This window comes from Lissotriton helveticus, chromosome 2_1 (assembly GCF_964261635.1).
Source record: "Lissotriton helveticus chromosome 2_1, aLisHel1.1, whole genome shotgun sequence".
In the NCBI taxonomy this organism is placed as follows: Eukaryota; Metazoa; Chordata; class Amphibia; order Caudata; family Salamandridae; genus Lissotriton; species Lissotriton helveticus.
Window position 1 is genome coordinate 1,947,788,518 of NC_136059.1, and position 22,558 is coordinate 1,947,811,075.

The 22,558-nt window shown below is 47.0% G+C and overlaps 1 protein-coding gene across 3 annotated transcripts in view; it reads right to left on the reverse strand.

The window, feature by feature from the left end:
* The window catches only part of OTUD4 (OTU deubiquitinase 4), a 442,490-nt gene that overhangs the window by 162,242 nt on the left and 257,690 nt on the right, over nt 1-22,558 (reverse strand). For all 3 annotated transcript variants that reach the window (XM_078676880.1, XM_078676881.1, XM_078676883.1), the window contains 3 exons: nt 22,131-22,230; nt 19,241-19,296; nt 543-738 (listed from right to left, as the gene is read on the reverse strand). In XM_078676880.1, the coding sequence (XP_078533006.1) occupies nt 543-738; nt 19,241-19,296; nt 22,131-22,230 (352 nt within the window). The remainder of the gene's footprint in view (nt 1-542; nt 739-19,240; nt 19,297-22,130; nt 22,231-22,558) is intronic.

The following is a 22,558-nucleotide window of genomic DNA, read 5'->3' on the forward strand; positions in this document are numbered from 1 at the left end:
AAAGAGGGGTCTCCTGATTGGTTAATGTCAAGGTTACAAGGTGAGGTCTGCAGGAACTACAGAAAAACATTCTTAGACAAAACAAATGAGTGCTGACAATAGACTTTTTCTGCCTATACAAATGTACTGTACTACTGTACTTCCATAACCCAAAACAATCAAAATAAGCTCCAAAAACGAGTTAATCTCAACAATACGTTTTACACTCATACTGGTCATTTTAAGATGATTTTAGGCGCATTAAAATAAAAGGTTTTGCTGTAGGGGTGTGAGATACCACAGAGCTATATAGTCGAATGAAATGTAGCAAAAAATACTGAAAAAATTCATCAGCATCATGTTTACTTCTAAATTCTCAATTCAGAGATCTGATAAAGATCAGAAACAAACAGAAGTCTGAAACGCTTCTAGACTACATTACTTCGAATTCAAGACCCACAGTTTAGCATTCTAGCTGAAACCACTGAACCGATGGCAACTAACATGAATAAGCAATGGAGTAGAAGTTTAACAGAATATAAATAAGCAGTTTTAGACAATACCTATGGAATTGTATCTTGTGGGTTCATTGGGCCAGGTAGGCACAGCGTCGGGCATTACAGGCAGAACAGGAGGCACCACTGGAAGCGAAGACAAGTCGGGCAGGTTCTCAACAGGAGCTGGTGTCTCACATAACAGAGAGGCACCACTTAGAGTAGTTGCATCAGCAGCAAATGTCGGTGTGCATTCTTCTGGTTTCTGGAAAGAAGAGAGTGCAATAAAATTCCTGGAGAATCTGGTATTGTGGTCACTTATTTTTGCATAGGTTGTGCCATCAATTGTCAACCTATCTTGATACTCTAATGTAGGAAGCTGGCTCTATAGTGCACCAAAACGAGGTAGACTGTGCGGAGAGTCCAGGTAACCCTTATTGGCTTACAGGGACTTTCTTTAAAAATCCCAAGTGCTCTGGTTTGTGGTAGTGTGGTCAAGCAGCTTAGGTTTATGAATGAGGAGTGTTGGGCATTTGTTGCACAGACAGAGCCAATAAATGAGACACCTAATAAGAAAATTTGACACCAATTTATAAAAATTACAGACTTTATGTATTGTTAGACACTGTAGGAAAGTAGCCTTTTTGACAGAGTGACCGCCATTTTTTGACTGGTATTTGAAGCAATTCTGACTGAAGTGCAGTGGGTTTCTGCTAACCAGGTCCCCAGTGCCAATGTTCTTTCCCACAAACAAGGTAACTGTGCAATTGTTCCACAATTGGCAAGACCTTCAGCAGCCCTGTAAGTACCTAGTAAATAGCGCTCTTAGTACCTAGGGAATAGGTACTAAAGAGGGTCCCCTAAGGGCTACAGAATGTATTGTGCCATCCTAAGGGACCCACCACTAAACTCAAGCAGAATGCCATTACCTTCGATTTGGTCCTCTGCCAGGTGGCTAGACTCGCCCAGACCTTAACCTCTCCCAAAGCAGGAAGTCACAGCAACATCTGGTTTGACGCTAAACTTTCTTTTGAGAGTGAGATCACTACATTAAGGGCCACAGGCAGCACGTGACAGGGTTTAACCACATCCTTCATTTTTAAACCATTACATGCATGCTCTCTCCAGTGAGGTATGCTGGGGGATGTAGTTCGATTCTTGCCATTCATTGTGGTCCCTCATGTGCCATAATTCAATGCCTTTTAAAACTCTTTTCACCGCCCTCCAGAGGACTCCAGGCATTCAGTGCAGCAGTTTAATTATGAAAACACCAGCGCTGTAATTACGGCAGAGTGATCCCCGCCTACAGACCTGTTACAGTGAGTCTTGCCAGGTGGTGCATCCTCCGCGGCGGAGGCAGCCGCGTTAAACATCCACCCAAAGTGCCTCTGATCACAAGGACGCCACTCTGCTGGTGTTGTTTAAACAAACTATTTATTTCACCAAGCTGCACATATTGTATGGTTATTTCAAGCCTTCCCCGACGCGTTTCAAAGCTGCTGCTTCTTCCTCATGGGGCCACAGGCAGCACGTGACAGGGTTTAACCACATCCTTAATTTTTAAACCATTACATGCATACTCTCTCCAGTGAGGTATGCTGTGGGATGTAGTTCGATTCTTGCCCTTCATTGGGGTCCCTCATGTACCATAATTCATATATTCACGCTGGTCCTCTAAATGTAAATATGCACTTTTGTTTAAATCATTACATTTTACGCGGATGTTCTTATTGGTTATATGCGTAGGACTCATTTAGGCATCAACACAGGTTTCCACATATAGGGATTCCTTTCCCATTTTCATGACCACACTAGCGCGTTTTATTTAGTCCCCGTTGGTGGAATTTTGTCGGGTTATGTCCCACTTTAGTCTTACCACTCGTGCACTGACAGAGGAAAGGTTTTCCCCTGCCTTGGTCTGCCACGGCATCATCGCTGCGGGGCTTGATTACCTAGTCCCCTTGACAACATGCATGTTACGCACACGTCCTCGCGGGCTTGTATTACCGGGCCACTGCGATTCTCACTTGCTGCCAGCATCCCGAGGGAGCGGCAGACTCCGACGTGGAGGCCTCCTGACTAAGGTATTGTGATATGAACTACCGCTACGGTTGAAGCTTGTATTAACCCCCTTAATGCGTGGGAACGCATGGATGTCCTTATCGTTTCAAGGGTGTTGAGTACTTACGATGTGAAGCCCCCAGGCCCTCGTGGGTCATAGTACATTGATCTATATTCATTATGAATATCCCAGGGAGTAACACCCTCCTTGCAATAATTTAATTTTATCCATTAAGCGTGCAATACAGGAATTGCTTTATAGAAGTTCACTAGCCCAAGGGGACTTGTAATGTAGTGACTGCATGTTATGTACTTTTCAGATAGGGGCATTCGCTGTTCCTTGAAGTAATACTCACCTGGTGGAGTGCTTGGAGCACACCAGAATAACCGTACCGTGGCGACATTGAGCCTTCCGGCACGTTGCATTAATCATACACGTTTAGCCAGGCTTGGCTGCAGGTTTAGGTCAGTAGATCTTCCCATACTTGACCATTTTGACCACACACATACAAGCCCTCCTCTAACATACGATTTCCATCATAGGTTGCAAACACTCTGTCCTGATGAAGACTCGCAGCAAAGGTTCAAATCCTGCATTGCACAGTCGAGTCGAAACGTCGACGCTCTTCCATTGATCAAGACTTGTACCTACTACTTACCTCACCATACCATTGGAAGGTGCATTAAGTGCACACAGAAAATTTACAGAATTTTTGTAAATCCTTTATGGACAGGCTTTCTGCAACTGATCTATCAGTTTTTGAAAATGTATTGAATTGTCTACATCTTATTCTTTGATTCACAATCTCACTACCCAACACCACTATTCTATCCTTTCGCCTCTCCTTTTGCGCGCAACCTATGGTCATTACATAAGCAATTGATTTGTTCTATAATAAATATCGTGGAATTTATTATATTACGTGGTGCTTGTTTTCATGTGTGGTTTATGCAATTGTTTAGAGGCAGAAATAGGTATTTTGCACATGCATCTTTATCTCCTTCAGGTTATTCATTAACTCATTTGCAAATGTTTATTGCAACATAAACTGTAAATTGGTCCTATTCCTGGTCACGGACCACTGTTTTCATTACACGTGCAGGAAAGACCCCACTGTACGCTTTGTCTTTACCTCTACTACATCACCCATCCTCATCAGTCACGAGTGTCAGGGGCACTCAATACATTGAGGGAGGGGGGGCTAAGTGATAGGAGACGCTGTAGGAAAGTGTGTTTCTGTTGCAGTAATAACTCCCCCCCACTTTTTGCCAATCTACTGATGCACTTTGACTTGATGTGCCAGCCAATCAGGTTCCCAGGGCCTGTGTTCTTTCCCCAAACCTAACCCAATTGGCATCTCTGGCCACAGGTCAGCCCCTGGTAAATGGTACCACAGGTACCCAGGACACTGGGACCAGGGAAGACCTCTAAGGGCTGCAGAACCTATTGTGCCACCCTTGGAGGCCCTGTACCTTTACACACACACACACAGCCTTTGCAGGCTGCGTGTTTTGGTGCAAAACAAAGTGAAGAGTCGACATGGCAAATATTACTGTGTGCCAAGCCTACAACCCACTGCCCTGGCATAGATCAGTCACCCCTCTAGCTGGGTGCCCCATACCAGAGGTGAGGGTAAAGGTGCATGAGCCCTGTACCCCTACAGTGTCTAAGTCCATTCTTAGACATTGTAAGTGCAGTGCTGCCATTAAGAGTATATGGTGCTGGAAGCTGGTCATTACGAACTCTACAGCACCACAATGGCTACACTGAAAACTGGGAAGTTTGGTATCAAACTTCTCAGCACATTAAACCCACAATGATGCCAGTGTGGGATTTAATGAAAATGCACACAGAGGGCATCTGAGAGATGCCCCCTGAAAAACGACTAGCCTCTGGTGGGTTGCCCGATTGGTACACACCAGCCTGCCACCATGAGACATGTTTCTGGACCCCCAGGGTGGGAGCCTTCACTCTCTGAGCCCAGAAACAAAGCCTTTCCTTGGCGGAGGTGTTCACACCTCCCCAGGCCAAGAAGAGCCATCTGTGGCAGGAAAGCTTCAAAGGCCTGGCAGCCTTTGTAATGCGACCCCCAGCCTTTCCTGCTAGCAGGAGCAGGACACCTTCCTGTCTCCCCTCCTTTTCGGCGGGAAGACAGGCGGGAAAAACTAGCCAGCCCAGAAGGTGTGCCCACCTCTGCCAACTCCACCCCTCAGGTGGGGGAGGAGAGGTGGAGCCCTCTCTTCAGTGCTCACCATCTTACGGATGGCAGGCACTCCCCAATCAGGATTAGGGATTGTGCTCACTCCCCCACATGGGGTGAGCACACCAAGGGTGTAGTCATCCTAAGGTAAGGAGCCCATTTGCTACTGACCTCAAGACCCCTAAAACACCCCCTAATATAGTATTTAAGGGGTAGCCCTGAACAAAGAAAGGAGCCTAAGAAGAAAAAGGACAAAAGAAGATGCCCAGCAGAGGAGACTGCAGGGAACAACTGACTTTGCCCCAGCCCTACCGGCCCGTCTGCAGTTTCCAGAGATCTTGCCCCAAAAATCGTCTTGTCCTACAGCCAGCAACCTCCAAAGTCCCTGTGAGGACTGACTGCCTTCAACAGAGACCAGATCTCCTGTGAACAGCAGCTCTGTTCAGAAAAAACCCAACTAAAGACTCCAAGCCTGCTGAGGAAAAAGAAATCCGATGCCTGGAACCACGACAGCACCTGTCGCCTACGGGCCGAGTTTGGGTGGCCCACTGGTCCCAGCAAGGTCCCCCAGCGTTCCTGTGTCTGATTCCACCTTGGGTTGACCCGTCCAGGACTCCACGACGTCGCCTGCAGCCTCTGCACGGAGACCCACCCCCAACCATGTGTGTCCCAGTAAGGTGAATTACGACTTCAAAGACACCCCTGCCTCCAGCAGCCCTGAGGGAGAAGAGAACCGAAGGTGCACCTACGTCTAAGAGCCCTCCAACTTACCTGCCAAGCTGTTGGTTCCTCCTGGAAGTCTTCCTGGACCGAGTCTGCAGCTAAAAAACAAAAACTGAAAATCCCCATTGAAAACAGGGCACCCCACGCCAAACCAGCACGCTGCACCCAGCCGCACTTGTGCTGCTGCACTTTTTGTGCTAAACAGGATCCCCTTTTGCTCTGAGCCTAACAGGAGCTAGGCTCCCACAACCATGTGGCCTGCTCACTAGCAGCCACCAACCGGAGGCCCCCTATCCCTCATTGGATAACATTGGGCCTCTGCACCCAGCCGCCCTAGTGCTGCTGAGGGTCTACACCTAGAACCTCAACTCCCACTACAGAATACTTACATTAAAACCGATAACACTATTTTCTTACATATGATAAAATTTCTTTGAAAAGTTTTTAAAGTGGAGTTTGAAAACCTAAAGAAATTCTTTAAATTTGTACTAGTTAACCAAAACGATTTTACTTACCTGTTTACAGGAAATGTCCCAGAGTAGTATCCACGTATACTACTCTGAAAAAGAAAAGTAATCTAAAAAGTAACTTACCTGGTATTTTACTGAAAAGCCCATTCAAGTCTATGTACTGTATTTACTTCGTATTGGATTTCTCTGAAACCATACTTTAAGTCAAAACAAAGTGCATAAACAATTTCAATTCAAACGGTTTACGAACTGCATTACTACTGTAAAGTATGTATTGCTTACCTGTGCCAGGCTTGCTTGGTTCTAGAAAATAAAATAAAGAATATTTTCATACAAAAACAATTGGTCTGAAGTTCAGTCTTTGAATGTGTGAAATCATTTGGTGATTGTGAACAACAAATGCTTAACACGGTCCTCTGATACTGCCTTACTGCTCGATCACACTATCACAAATAGAGAGTGAGGTGCTATCTACTTTACCTCTGCCTACCTTTGGGATTCCACTGGACTCTGCACACTATACCTCAGTTTGGTGTAGTATATACAGAGTCAGATTCCTACATGGGGCTTCATCCGTTTATGTTCAAATAGTATCTGCAAAAACTGGCAATTTGCTAAAAAGAGAACATGCTTACGACAGCACACTTAAAGGACATTTTGTCAATTATTTTATTTAACAATCTTATACTTAAGCATTGCTCAAAAATGTATGACAAAATATATGCAAATCCAGATACAAACATCTTGTGAATTAAATAAAAATATTTATAAATATTAGAGCTGGCAACAGGCATACTTTCACTCTATTACAAGTCTAACAACTGCAGTGTATTGTGGCCAATATGATTTCTTTGAACTGCTCACATCCACGACTATAAAGATGGCAAAGTGACTCAAAGATTGTTTTTGAGAAACAGATCTCCCTACTGGATTCATTCACCCATACTTGTAGAGATGTGCTAGCTAACTAGTAAACCATGTCCAAGGACTACATAAGTAACCTGGGTAATGATGCAGCAGATGGATGTAATAAAGCAGGATTCTCCAACGAGTAGCTCATGGACTACTGGTAGCTCTCCAGCTACATGCTGGTAGCTCTCCTTTGAGCCTTCTAAATTACAATTGTTTGAATTAATATACTTATAACAAAATTTAAGTGTGCTTTTTAGATGAAAATGTGGGTATTTTCAGGACTCAAGTGGATGTTTGGAGGAAAAAAGTTTGACTAATGAATTCAACAATTCCAATCGTTGACCTGGGTCAAAATAAACATTGTTAATTCAGCTCCAAGATACTCTTCAGGAGGAATGAGTACTTCACAAATACATGTACAGTTACGGTATATTTAAAGCTGATCATTGAGTGATAAATCATGCTGTGTTGCGGAGACTTATTATAAACTTTGTGTACTAGAGCTATGGCTGTTTTGTACCATTGAAGAGGCTTTCTAAACCGATAAAGCCTTTTTTAAATTAATTTTTTTATGCTCATTCTGCAATAGTAAGTATCCGGAGTTGTCCGGAACCCGCCTCTTATTTTACTGTTCCTTCACTGCCCCTTCTTTTTCCGAAAATTGGGATTGGGGAGTTTCCCTTTGTGCGCTTTCCGAGGGGGTACCCTTATTTCCGTTAGCAGTTTCAATAAATGTTACCGTCCTGGGGGAGCTGGCTATCCTGGCCACTCAAACACGCACTTTGCCTGTTTATTTATTGCCATCGCATAATCATTGGATTTTAAACAGATTGTAAGAGGTTATCCGAGATGGTGAGTCTTCTATTTGGTCTGATAGGCATCTTCCCCAGAAGTTGCATTTCCTACTAGGTTTTCCTTTCCTATCCATCTTGTTTATTCTGATTATTGAGGCCAGCCATTCCCGATGTAAAGGTGGTGCTGGGTTTAGCCATTTAATACAGATTTCCCTCCTTGCCAGTAGGATTAGCATAAACAAAAGGTTCGCTTCATTTTTTGTTAAATTATCTAGGCCATCCGATCTAGTCACCCCAAATATAACAAGATCCCTACTTACATCCGACGATCTTCTCAGTGCAGTGTCTAAGGTCTTACCCACTTCCTGCCAGAATGTGTCGAGCTGGGGGCACTGCTGAAACATATGCAGGTTGTTTGCTTTCTCCAATCCACATTTAGGGCAGCTCTTTGTTCTTGTTCCGCTGAATTTGGAAAGCCTCTTCGGGGTCCAGTAGGCTCTATGGGTGGTAAATAAGTGATTTCTCCTTAGGGCGGCAGATTTCACAATAGACCAACATTTGTCCATAGATACTTGCCATGACTTTTGGATGTCCAGCGTCGGCAGGTCTTTCCCCCAGGTTGTCTCCGGAATCAAGAAGTTCTCCTCCCCCGCTAAAATGAGAGCCCAATACCAGCAAGAGATTTCTTTCTTCATGGGAGTGTTCTTTATCATCTCGGTCTCTATGGCAGTATTTCCTTTTTTGGTTTCTTTCAGTGATTTTACCCAGCTTGAAAGTTGGTAGAATTTAAATTTTGCTAGAGATGCATTTGTCCTTGTTGTCAGATTGTCCCAATCGACTAGGATGTTCTCGGTCATTAATTGGCCCCATTCCAAGATCCCTGCTGTTTCCAGTGGGGTAGCCAAGCTGCTTTGAGACACTCCGGTGTACCAGGAGAGTCCCATATTGGGGCGAAATCGCTGTAGTAGGGTATATTCAGGGTACTCCTTATATGGTACCATAGTTTTGCTGCGGATTTGAGGATTTTTAGTTTCAAATTTGAAAGTATTTCGGGTGGCCGAATTTATACAGGAAACGTCCAACCTTTCCAGTCATTACTTGCAGGAAATCTGAGTAATGGTCATAGTTTCTCAGTAGGGTCCTTATATATTTAAATTGGAAAGCTCTATAGTATTCCAGTAGATCCGGTCTTGCTATTCCTCCTTGTGCTTTTTTTCCTCCTTAATTTGGTCCAGGCTATTCTTGTACCTTTTGCTGACCAAATGAAACGTGAGCTCCCCTTGTATCTTCCTCAGTGACTCCCTCTTGAATTCTAGAAGAATAGCACTAAAAATTTAAAATGGATATTTTGATCATGTTCGATTTTCCGAGGAAAGTCAAGGGAAGACCTCCCCAGGCCTTTAATAATTTCCTGACCTCAGCTGTGATTCTATTAAGATTTGTCTGGGCCACTTTGTCCAGGTCTATTGTTATATCGATGCCTAGGTACCTTATTTTTTCCTTGGAGTGAGGGTTATTGACCTAGGTGTTCCAGCTCATGATTTCCGTTTTTGCCTGATTAGTTTGGTAGCCAGATACCCTCCCGAATAGTTTGGTAGCCAGATACCCTCCCGAATTTGGACAAGGTCTCTTCTATTGAGTTAATGGACCCCCCATAGTTGTTAGTAAAAATCATCAGATTGTCTGCATATAAAGCGATTGTTTTCCCCACCCTTGATATGTAAATGGAAATATGTTGGGGTGATTTCTAAGATTGTTTGCCAAGGGCTCAATATACAAGTTAAAAAGTAGTGGGGACAGGGGGCATCCTGGTCTTGTCCCTCTCAATCTATATGTTTTCTGTGAGGCTTCCATTAATTAAGATCCTGGCCCTCGGAGCTCTATACAACTCCTTTCCCCTCCCCTGAAAATTTTCTCCCACATTATATTTTTTTTGTGCTTTTTTTAGGAAGACCCAGTTCACCCTATCAAAAGCTTTGGCTGCGTCGAGGGTGATTATAGTTAAGGGAATTTTTTCGTTCACAGCTATGTATATAGCCCCAAAAAGCTCATGAGTTAGGTCATGCAACTGTCTACCCTTCACAAACCCTTTCTGGTTGGCTTTAATCAATGTGTCAACTATTTTCCCTAACCTTTTTGCCATAATCTGTGTGAATATTTAGTAGTCGCAGTTCAGTAAAGAAATGGGACGGTATGACTCACATTTTGCCTGATTTTTCCCTGGCTTTAATAGGATATTAATCGTTGCGTCATTCCAAGAAACTGGAAGTTCCCCTTTCCCTACATAGATTGTATTTAACAAGACCGTAAGTGGGGGAGCCAGAACTTTCCTTAGTTTGATATAGAACTCGTTGGGGAGTGCATCAGGACCTGCTGCTTTCCCTCTCTTTAGACCCTTCATTACTTCTTCTACTTCCTCCTTTGTAATATGGGAGTTTAGCTCATCTTTTCTCTCAGTTGTTAGTGTCGGAAGTGCCTGGAATTCAAGGTACTCCTGAAGTTGCTCATCTGTTGGATTAGTGTCTTCTGTGTACAAATCTGTGAAGAAAGTTGTGAATTCTTTCATTATCACGGAGTCCTCTGAGCTGGGTTCTGAGGCGCCTTGGGGTAGGATGCGGATTATCTTTTTCCTGATTTGATCAGTTTTTGTTTTCCATGCCAACATCTTACCGCACCCTTCTCCATATTCGTAGTGCGACAACTTGCTGACTTCCCATCTCTCTCCCACCTTATTCTCTAGAATTTCTGTAAGAGTTTTTTTGTTTCAGCCGGTCCGCTTCTAGTTTCTTTTTTTCATCTGTTCCTTCTTCTGCTGCTATTTGTACATCCAGTGTATTTATGGTGCTTTCTAGATAGCTTATCTCTTGTTTTGTTGTTTTTGTTTTATGTACCGCCAGGCTTAGTAGTTTCCCCCTATTACTGCCTTGTATGCGTCCCAGGTGACTTGTGGTGAGGCTCCCACTTTGTTATTCTTAAAGTAGGCAACTGACTGTTTTAAGTTCTTCTAAATTTTGCGGATCAGCTAAGATGGTGCAATCAACAGTCCATCTTGGGGTGGCCCTGTCTTTTCCTACTTGTATTTCCAATAAAACTGCTGAGTGGTCGGATAGATGGGCTGGCAGGTGTTCAACCTTTTGTGTGGTATCTAGTAGAGCTCTATCCACTAGGAAGTAGTCAATTCTGGACTGTAGTCCTAATTTTTTGTTTTGGAATGTACATGCTTGATTTTCGTCCCCTTTTTTTCCCCCATATGTCCACCAAACCTAGATCTTTTATGCAGATCCCCAGCCAGTCCCTCACTTTAGGCAGATTTGCTTGTTTCCTCGGTGGGAGACGGTCCACTTTAGGGTCTATGATTATATTGAAATCTCCCCCTAGTATTACCGGGGAAGTTGCTGATATTAGCTGCGTATACAGTTTTTGTAAAGGAGCTGGATCATCCGTATTAGGATCATAATATCCCACAATGGTATAGAGGTTGTTATGTATTCTTACCCTGGTAACCGCCCACCTACCTTTTTTATCTACTTCTGCAGACTCTATTCTGACTTTCAATGATTTTTTTAAAAGTATGGCTATTCCTTTAATAACGCACTCTTGGTTTGTACAAACAAATGTGTCCACCCAATTTAGTTTTTTTATAATGTTTTCCCATTCCTTTAGAAGATGTGTTTCCTGTATTATTATGATTTTGCTGTCGATTGTTCACAAATATTCCAGTAGCCTCCTCCTGCTTTGGGTTCCGAGCCCATTGACATTCCAGAAGATTATGTTAACTGTTTTTCGGTCTTTGTTCATCATTTCCTTTTTTTCCCCCCATTATTCTTCATGTTATCCTGAGGGCCTCTTGATAATTTTTTGGCGGTTTCTGATTTTTCCTTTTTCACATTTTGAGGATTTTTTCCCCCTAATTTGCTCCCCACCCTTGTGCTTATTTTTTGTGTTTCATCTTTTTTGTGTGTTTCAACATCCCTCCCTGGAGAACCCTCCCTGTTGTCTTCTTTGGGCTGTATTGTTAGCCCGCTTTGACCTCCACGCTTGCCTTTTTATTATGCAACGTCCTTCATGATTTCCCGTTACCTTTTTAAACTTATTTTCTGTTCATTTAGTTACTTCTACGACTGATCTCGCATCTGGTCCTTCATCTGTTCTAGGAGGTGAACTACTTCCTTTGGTTCCCTTATGCACAAGTTACTACTTGTGTAACAATATATCTGTAAGAGACATTAGTTAGTGATAGATTCCTTACCTTAGAATATCCCCAGGGGTCAGACTGGATCCGGAATTTTTTTGCGTAGCAGTATCCTTGCGCGTCGGTAGGAGTCGTCTGCGGCTCCACGTCCGTCGTCGGCGCCGTGATGACGTCGGAGTACTTAGACGCCGCATCCGCATGCTGACATCAGTTCTTAGACACAGCTTTTCCGCGCCAGAAGCGCTGAGCCATGTTAAAAACCAACACTGGTGCCATTGAAACTAGGGCCCTGAAAGGGGAAAACCCTAACCCTAGATATTGGTTCGCAGAACAGGGAGGATGGGTGGGTCGGTAAGGAATCTATCACTAACTAATGTCTCTTACAGATATATCGTTACACAAGTAGTAACTTGTGCATCTGAAAGAGACACGTTAGTGATAGATTCCTTACCTTAGAATAGATACCCCAGCAATACCAACCCCGGTGGTGGGTCTGCGAACCAATAATCACACCAGAAAGTCGTGGAGGACAGAACGGCCAAAGAAGCCATCCCTCCGGACTTGGCTGTCAAGGCAGTAGTGTCTTGCAAACGTGTGCAGCGAGGCCCACGCAGCTGCCTGACAGATGTCTTGTAAGGGCACTCCCCGGCCCAGGGCAGTTGTAGTCTCCGTGTCTCGGGTGGAATGAGCCCGCAATCCAACAGGGGGCTCTTTTTTAGCCAAGGAGTAACATGCCTGGATACACAAGATGATCCACCGGGAGATGGTCCTCTTGTGCACCGCTTTCCCCTTCTTAGCACCCACGTAACCAACAAAGAGTTGGTCATCCACCCGGAACTGGCGTGCGCAATCCAAATAGAATGAGAGCGCGCGTTTTGGGTCCAGACGGTGGAGCCGCTCTTCCTCTTTAGAGGGATGCGGTGGCGGAAAGAAGGTTGGCAAGGTGATAGACTGCCCGATGTGGAAGACTGTGACGACCTTGGGCAGGAAAGATGGCTTAGTACGCAACACAACCTTGTCCGAATGGACAGAAAGGAAGGGAGGAGTACAAGAAAGGGCCTGGAGCTCACTCACTCTCCTGGCAGAGGTGATGGCAACCAGGAAAGCAGTCTTCAAAGTAAGAAGGCGGAGAGGACAGTTGTGAAGTGGCTCAAAGGGAGCGCACATCAGAAACGTAAGAACAAGGTTCAAGTCCCACTGAGTCATCACAAACGGAACAAGAGGGAACGTGTGTGTGATGCCTTTAAGAAAACGATTTACAATAGGGGACTTGAACAAAGCAGGTTGATCAGGCAGCCTTAGAAAGGCTGAAAGGGCAGAAAGGTAGCTTTTGACAGTGCCCAGAGCAGAGCCCTGCTGGGCAAGAAAAAGAAGGAAGAGAAGAACCTCTGAGAGAGGGGCAGTAAGAGGATCCACAGCCTTTGCTGTGCACCATGCCACAAATCTGTTCCACCTGCAGGCGTATACCGACTTTGTGGAGGGACGCCTGGCTGGCAGAATGACATTACAGACTTCGGGAGGCAAGTCAAATGGCCTCAACTGTCGCCGCTCAATCTCCAAGCATGGAGGTGGAGACTGGACAGGTTCGGGTGGTGGACCGTCCCCTGCTGCTGCGACAGAAGGTCCTCCTGAAGAGACAGACAAACCGGGGGATCGACTGATATACTGAGTAGCTCTGGATACCAGTACCTTCGTGCCCAGTCCGGAGCCACAATGATGACTTGGGCCCGGTCGCGCTTGATCTTCTTCAGCACTCTGGGCAAAAGTGGTATAGGCGGAAAGGGGTACAATAGACCGCAACTCTATTCGCGACGAAAAGCGTCTCCGAGCGAGTGCCGCCTTGGAAATTCCAACGCGCAGAATTGATGACATTGCGCGTTCTCTTCGGTGGTGAATAGATCTAACCAAGGCTCTCCCCATCGCTTAAAGAGGCCTTGCGCCACGTCAGAGTTCAGACGCCATTCGTTATCCATCATGCACCGACGGCTGAGCTCGTCCGCCCTGGCGTTCAGAGAACCTGCCAGGTGTTGAGCCACCAGGGTCACGCCCTGGCGTTCCAGCCATTGCCAAAGGCGAAGAGCCTCCTGGCAAAGGGTCCACGCCCCACCCCGTCCTGTTCGTTGCAGTACCACATGGCAGTGGTGTTGTCCGTGAACACCTGCACTACACTCCCCCGGACAGAGGGGAGGAAAGCTTTCAGTGCTAGACGAATCGCCGCAACTCCAAAAGGTTGATGTGGAGCCGGGCCTCCGCCGGAGACCAGAGGCCACTGATCTCCGCCTCTCCCATGTGGCCTCCCCAGCCCTGGAGGGACGCGTCCGTCACAACTACCTGCTCCGGTTGGGGAAGGGAGAGGGATTTGCCGCTGACCCAATTGCAGTCCGTGAGCCACCACTGCAGCTGTCTCGCAGTGCCCTCCGAGATCAGGACGTGGTCGGACAGGTTGCCCTGATGCTGGGCCCACTGAAACTTCAGGTCCCACTGCAGAGCCCGCATCCGCCACCTGGCGTGATGCACCAGTAGGATGCAGGAGGCCATCAGCCCCAGAAGCCGCAGCGCAAACCTGACCGAGACCCGGGATAAAGGCTGAAATGGTGGAATCAGAGCCTGAATATCCCGGACCCGCTGTTCAGGAGGATAAACCCGAAACTGCGCCGAGTCCTGAACCGCTCCGATGAAGAGGAGCTTCTGAGAGGGGCACAGGTGTGACTTCGGCACATTGAGGGAGAACCCCAGCTGGTGCAGGAGGTCTGCCATTGTCTGGAGGTGGCTGACGACTGTTTGGGGCTAGCCCGCCTTCAACAACCAGTCGTCGAGGTAGGGGAAGACTGAAACCCCTAACCTGCGCAGATGAGCTGCGACCACCGCCATCACCTTTGTGAACACCCGTGGGGCGCTGGTAAGGCCGAAAGGGAGCACGGTGTACTGAAAGTGCTGGTGGCCAACCGTGAACCGCAGGTAGCGCCGGTGGGCCAGCAGGACGGGGATGTGGAAATAAGCGTCCTGCAAGTCCAACGCTACCATCCAGTCTCCTGGGTCCAGGGCAGCTAAGACCTGATCCAGTGTCAGCATTTTGAACTTCTCCTTCCGGAGGAAGCCGTTGACGTTCGTTAGGTCCAAGATAGGGCGTAGGCCCCCTTTGCCCTTCTTGGGTACCAGAAAGTAATGGGAGTAACAACCACACCCTACTTCTGGCCCAGGAACACTCGATGGCCCCCTTGGCCAAGAGGGCCGTAACTTCCTAATGCAGAAGCCGCAAATGATCCCCAGATACTCAGTGGTACTGCGGTGGCATGGCTGGATGGGTCGCCTCGAAGGGGAGGGAGTAGCCCCTTCGGACGATTTGCAGCACCCACCTGTCCGACGTGACAGTGCGTCAGTGGAGGAGGTGATGGCGAACCCTGCCCCCCTCTGGCGTCACATGGGCCTGAAAGCACGGACTAGGAGGGTTTTGAGGCGGATGCTGCGGGGGAAGGTTTGGACTGACCTCGCCGTTGTCTTGGCTGCCCTCGTCAACACCACACTGTAGGTTGCCCCCTCCTCCGTAGCCACGGTAGGAGGTGAGACAAAGCCAGTGTCGGGCGAAGTGTCCAGACCACTGGCATCCCCAAGTTCACCTGTCCAGTCCTCCTGGGACTGACATACACGTGTCAGAGGGTCCTCAGACCCCTCCCAATACTCCTCATCACCCATCTCCTGGTACTCAGGGTCAGAAAAGGATGGGGTCGATTCATGGAAAGTAAACTCTCCGAACGGCGTCTGAAGCGCCGGGGAGGTCGTCAAGTCCACCGGCGGCGACCCGGATCCGGAACCGGATCCAGTGGGGCCCTGCGACGCCGGGCCCGAAGGCGCCGGCGGCGTCGGAGCCGAAGCACCCGACGGCGTCGGGACCGAAGCCCCTGACCCGCTAGGCCCCCCAGACGGGTCCGCTGGGCCCGGAGGCGCCGCGGAGTCCGTCGGAGGAGAGAGGGACCTCATGGCCACGAGGAACCGCTCGATCTCCTCCGGCGTCGCGTTAGTCCCAGGGACCGAAGGGTATGGGGCCAGACGCGGCGCCTGCGACTCCGACGGAGCCGCGTGGGCGGTGTCACTAGAACCCCCGGCCGCGTCGTGCGAGCGTCGGGGGGGGAGTCGGAAGAGCGATGACCTTTCTTCGACTTCTTGTGCTTACCCGACGACTTCGACCCGGAGGAGTGATGTCCCGGAGCTCCGATGGCTCCTCTCCCGCGACCGGTCCCTCGACCTCTGTCCGGACCGGGACCGTTCTCTGCGCGGGATCGACTGTCTGAGTTCGAGTCGCTTGCGGGACCGCTCCCGCCTAGCTTTCGAAGTCAGGGCCCGACGGTCGGAGCAGGTCTCGTCGTCGTGATCGACGCCGAGGCAGTGGAGACACAGACGGTGAGGGTCGGTGACCGACATCAGTAGGTCGCAATCCTCACAGGGCTTGAAACCTGGCATCCCTACCGGCACCGATCGGAGTCGAAGATCAAAAGATCAAAAAAGAGTTAGTGAAAAAGTGACTAAGGTACCACTTTTTCCGGATCTGCGCTGCAGCGCGGAAAAAAGAAGAACTGACGTCTGCACGCGGAGGCGGCGTCTAAGTACTCCGACGACGTCATCACGGCACCCACGTAGCCGACGATGGACGCGTAGCTGCAGACGACGCCTACCGACGCGCAAGGGTACTGCTACGCAAAAAAATTCCAGATCCAGTCTGACGCCTGGGGATATTCTAAGGTAAGGAATCTATCACGAACGTGTCTTTTTCAGATATTATACATTTTATTCCTCCACATAATTCGGAGTGCTGCTGGGAACTTCATCTGTACAGTAGCTCCAAGGTCTCTTAGTTCCTGCATATGTTGCCCTAGTTCCCACTGTCTGTCCTGGGTTGCCTTGGAAATATCCGACCGGATTTTGAAAGACCAACCCTCCTTGTCCTGAGAACCCTTTTTTAGGGCCTCACTCAAGATTTTTTCCTTGAGGGTGTAGGTTTTAAAGTTTATTAGTATTTTCCTTGGATTTTTTCTCTCCTTGTTCTTCCCATATGGGTCACAATGTGCTCTTTGTATATCTTCTAGTCCTACTGCTTTTGTCCAGGGGAAATGCTCTTCTAGGAGTAATACTATAAACTTTTTAACATCTGCCCCTTCTTTTCCCTCTGGTACATTTAGAATTCTCAAGTTATTCTTTCTTGCCTGATTTTCCAAGGACTCCAGCTTTTCGTTAATACTTTTGCCGTTTTCTCTTAGAGCCCTTATTTCTTTTTGATTTGTCTCCATTCTTCTGCTCAGCGCCCCTACTTCGGACTCTACTGCAGTGACTCGATCCCCCAATGCATTTAATTTGGTGTTCAGCATTTCGCAAGCATCTTGGATCTTACTCTGATTTATTTCAAGGGGGAAGATGGCGGCCGGTTAGGCAGTCCGGTCAGGAGCTCACCATAGCTCGCCAAAAACATAATATGAATCCAGGTATGCATGAACGTCCAAAAACGCTGAAAGAAACGCTGAATTAAATGTGAGTTCATGTTCAACGATCTCGGAGGATAAAAGCAACAAGGTCTGAATTAATCAGGACTAACCCGAACAAAAGCTCCTCCAAAGCTTGAACTACGTAATTGCTAATATTACCACTTTCTCGACGGGATTACGAGGAGAAAAAAAACGCAGTAAAAACAGACTGGAAGAAACATCAGAGAAATGCTACAGAGTCCTGCAGTGTCCCGCATGATCGGAGACAGGCGTACCTGCCAGCAACCGAGGGGAGAGTCCTCTTTGCGGAGAACGCTTAGAGACTTGCTTGTCTCCTACTCAGGCTTGTGGGGTGATGCACAAGAAGCGCGAAGAACTGCCTGAGGGCCCCAGCAGGATTCCCTTCCTCTTCCGGGAGAGCGAGGGCAGTGCAAGCGGACACACATTAAAGAGCGCTGAGCGCACCAAAATCTAAAGCGAGCTCAGCACGCTTTCGGGACCACGGAGGAAGAGAAAGGACACCACATTCGCTGCTCGAGGGGCAGCTCTGGGGAAACCTCTGCATATTGACATAAACGGCAACGAAAAGGCCGGTGCCCTGAAATCACAAATACAGAAGGCAGAGGCAGTGTACAACGCAGAGCTTCGGAGCACACAGATAAGGACCCCCCTGGTATCAGGGGCAGCATCAGGAGCGTTTTCCGTACTTTCAGTACATTCCTCACACTCAACGTTCGATCCGAGTGTTACAGCGCCCAGAGAGGTGAAAAGGGACTCAGAGTGGAAAAACGGAAGCAACCAAGGAACCATATCGGATGAAAAGGGTAAGGGGGTTTGAGGGTGACAAGGAGGGTGAGGGGGGAAAAGACTTAAGGGGGAGTAGCCACCTGGGGAGTATGGTGCGAACATTAAACAAGGAAGAGGCCAGTGCAGCAACATCAGGGGGGGGGGCGGGGGGTGTGTTCTCATGTTCACCCGAGGAGGCAAATACAGAGGCAGGCAGGGGGGGTGAAGGGGGGGTAAGGAACAAGACGGGAGACGCTAAAGTTACTGCTTGAGAAATAGGCAGTTTTTCAAACACACTCAGCCTATAGCCCCCAAACAGACCATTGCCCCTCGCAGTACAAAAAGGAAAACCAAGAAACAGGCCAAGATAGACAAGCGGACTCCAGGGCCCAAGAAGAAATCACTGAAGGAGAAGGAGGGAATCGGGGGGGCCCCCTGGAACAAAACATTAGGGTTACCCCATCCCTCTGATCTTTCTTTAATATGCAGGGACAGGTCAAACAAGTAAAACAAATAACACGGGCTGTCCCGCTAGCAAACCAGGACTGTACATTCACAATAAACTACCAGTGCCGACATAAGAGAAGGAAGAAAAGACATCATGGAAAACCCCTAAACAACCCCATAGACTCAACACTCCAAAATGCACCGAATAGCACTCTTGAGAGACCATCAACCCCGCAACCCACAACACAGAGCAGTGAAGGCCTAGGGAACGATATTCAGAACACTCTCCCACCAGTCCTCACCCTCACCCAAAACTCAGACCAGTTTCTAGAAAAAATGCTGGAGGAAATGAGGGCAAAATTTGCGGTCTCAGAAATAAATCAGATAAAGCCTTTTTGACATTACTACTGTGAACCCTGGCTGATGCACTGGGGTGATGACTACTGATATTCTAGCATGTGTGGCCATTAATGTGATCTTGTATGATGTGGTCACTTGAACAACACTGACATTAGTAGCTCACAATGATTTTCACTGAACATAAGTAGCTAATTACAGAAAAGGTTGGAGATGCCTGTAATGAAGTCATAGCAATGTTCATTGTTCACTCACATTGGTTCAATTTGTTCCCCCATCTCCATTTACAATAGAAAAAAATTCAATGAAAATTGGTAACGGACATTTAAAAAGGAGTAATATAATCTTACCTCATCAATACTTATTTGAGGACTTTGAATTGAGAGGTTCATTTTGATGTTCAATTCTACAATGCAAAAATGTAAACGAAACAGATAAGCTGAAATAAATACATTTGTTGCCATGATATTTCAGCGTATCTTTTAAAGACGACATACATTGTGAGCCCCCACCCTTCTTGATTACAGGATACTGCATTAGACTGAAAAGATAATTCTGAATCTACACCACCATGTTCACTCCATTTTGAGTCATTATGACTGCCAGCATGACTATATTACACTACAACAACTTAGAACCATCTCAGTGTAAGTGGCCAGAGAGCAATGCAATAATACTAAAGCTACTCAGCAAGGTGATAAATACAATATGCTGGTGGAAAAGTACTACTATTTTTACTGTCTTTTCAAAACTAGTTCAACCGCTGCATTCTAATTAAAGTCTCGAGGTTTACTCCAACTAAGATTATCCTTGGGGAATCTTCCAAAGGCTTCAAAACAGAACAGTAAGGCCTTCAATTTGTGTCTATGTCACACTACATGTAAGAAGGCACTACATGTCATTATGTATGCTTTGTGGAGTGTTTTAAGGTACCCCAGGTGTTTTGAGATTAATTTACATCACCATAATGCCTCAACATATATGAAACATTTTACATTCACAGCATGCGTTCACTTAATTATTGCCTCTACTTGAATATTGCTGACTAATCGGATTTTGTGTGCATATTACCAAGTCTATTATACTTTCACACTACCAATTAATTGCAGACTGGAGGTACAATGTTCCAATTAAAGTGCCTTCATTTAGTCTCTGATTTCTGTATTTCAGTCTCAATTGTAGCATACACCAATACTTCCGATGCTAATGAAGAAAGCATGGTCAACCAATCCAGTTGTGTGAAGGGTGTCAACATAATTGTGTGCGGCAAACATTGCTACTGATAATTTACACAGCACTTGGTGCAGAAGGAATGGTTCCCTCACTAGCTATATAGGGATACACTGGTGTCTTTCCTCAGCCTTAGAAAGATGGAACAGAGCGCATAAAGATTGTAAAGCTCAGTGTTTCCCAAACAATAAGTGGATAGTTTGTAATTGAGTGAGAGACTTTGAGTGAGGTGATTGTTTGAACTTTAGATTATTTGACCTCCCAATGGGAAAAAATCTTGCTTTACTTGACAAGCTATGGTCAGAGACAGAATACATTTGAGATAAACATTGCAGAGAAAAAATTACTCCTATCGCATACTCATTATTCTGAATAATGGTATCTGGAGGTGGGTGCACTTGGGGCGACAGAGCTTCTGTTCAATCTGTGAATAGCCCGTGCGTAGGCAACACTAGCTTCAGTTGCTAAAGGGGAGGTGACAATAACCCATCTGTAGGGGAGGGTGGAGACTAACCCATCCAGTAGACAGTAACAGTGTAGGAGCCAGAGGCTGATTTGGAGTCCATGTCACACAAGATACCGACACCTTGGGCTGAAACGGCCGCAGACCAGGGGAGTCCAGAAGAGCATCAGCTTGTGGCATTTTAGGACGCGTAGGCGCCGGTACCGGCGTCAGCTGACGAGGGGGAGTCGCATGGACGTCAGAAGAGTCAGGAATATCAACCTCCCAAAATAGGGGAGACGTGGCCGTCGACTTTCAAGGGGGACTCGAGCTGGGCGCCATCCGACGTCGACCCCACTGCGACATGTGGGGAACAGGGCGTCGAACCCGGTGCCGCCTCAGACGTCAATGCAGGGAGCCGCTGAGGGCTATGCAGAGACTGACAGGGTGGACTAGAAGGACTACTGGGAGGACCCACTGGGCCGTGACCCGTCAGCATCGAATCAGCTTTGGAATCTGAGTCAATGCACACAAGCGGAGCCAAGGACGTATCCGCCAGCGAAGACCTGACATGAGTGCCTTCCACCTCTATGGGACCCAAAGGCGCACCAGGGACAGGGGTGACCCAAAATAAGAGTGGAGTGCTTCAGAATAAGCTTCTATTTGGGCTTGTGTTGCTCCGGCACCCGGAAAAAAAGGGGGGGTATGGAGGAGACAACCGCCAGACGCCCGTCCCCGGCAGGGAGCGAGAAAGAGCAGGCGCCAGCATCACAAGTAGGGAGGAAGCTCTCTCGGACATACGTTTGTGTTTACCTTCCAATCGACGTCTGCGGAAACGACCTCAGAAGTGGGCTCGATCTAGAGAGGGAGAGCGGCAACGCGAAGGTGCAGGACCAGACATTTGTGCAACCAGCAATTTCATCCGACGCTCCCGTAAGGACTTGGTTTCATCCACTGACAATCGTCGCACTCTTCGGAGTCGTGGTGCACCCCGAGGCACCACATACAGATGGCATGCAGGTCCGTCATGGACATCTGACGTGCACAGGTCTCAAATGCCTTAAACCCCGAAGGTATCGCACACTGTTCCAGGGCGCCGAAGGCGTAGAAAAAACCCGAAAAACAGGTCAAGGAACCACTGGTTTCCCAGGATCCGCGTGGGGACGCGGAAAAGAAGAAAACTGACGTTAGTGTGCCGGGAGGGGCATTTATGGCTCCGCTGACGTCACGTCCATGGACATTGTGGGCGGATCTGTGCGGTGCCACCCCCGGCGAGCAGAGGTGCTGCAGCGGACAATTTTCCGGATCCAGTTGGACGCCTGGGGATATTCTAAGTTAAGAAATCTGCAGGTAGACGTCTATCAGATAAGTTTCTACAAATAGACTACTTCACTTGGGAAGACTATCTTCAGCAATTTAATTAAAAAGTCAAATCAGTTCTTACACAGACTAGCACACATTGATTCCCCGTACAAAAACAAACAGCAGTAGTCAAGAGTATTGCATATATTTTAAATGATCTAAATTACTATAAAAAGCAGCACTGCAAAGCTTCTCACACACTTTACCTTTGGGTTCTTCTGAATCAACTTTCGGTTTAGAGCTTTTCTCGCTGTTGGCATTCTGTGATTTTCTTTGGTTGTCTACGATGTGTGTGGATGTCTGGCTCTGTTGGGGAAAATGACAAAATCAAATAATAGATCTCAGTTTGCTGGAACGACTTACTCCATAAGGCTGATAAAGCCTGCTGTTTTTATGGTGACAACCTGTCAGTCCATGAACAACTATGAATAGTAAGGCGCCTCCCTAGAAAAGTAACTAGTAAGGTCAGTTAGCAGGTGGAAAAAAACAACCAAAACTACAAGAGTAACGCTCCCTCAAGACCTAAATTTCTTTAAGTAGTGGCTTCTCAGAGCTCAAACAAGGGGCATAATAATGTTCTCCACACAGAATAATTATTTGTTCTTTGCATATTTTATTTCATTTTTTTCTTTTT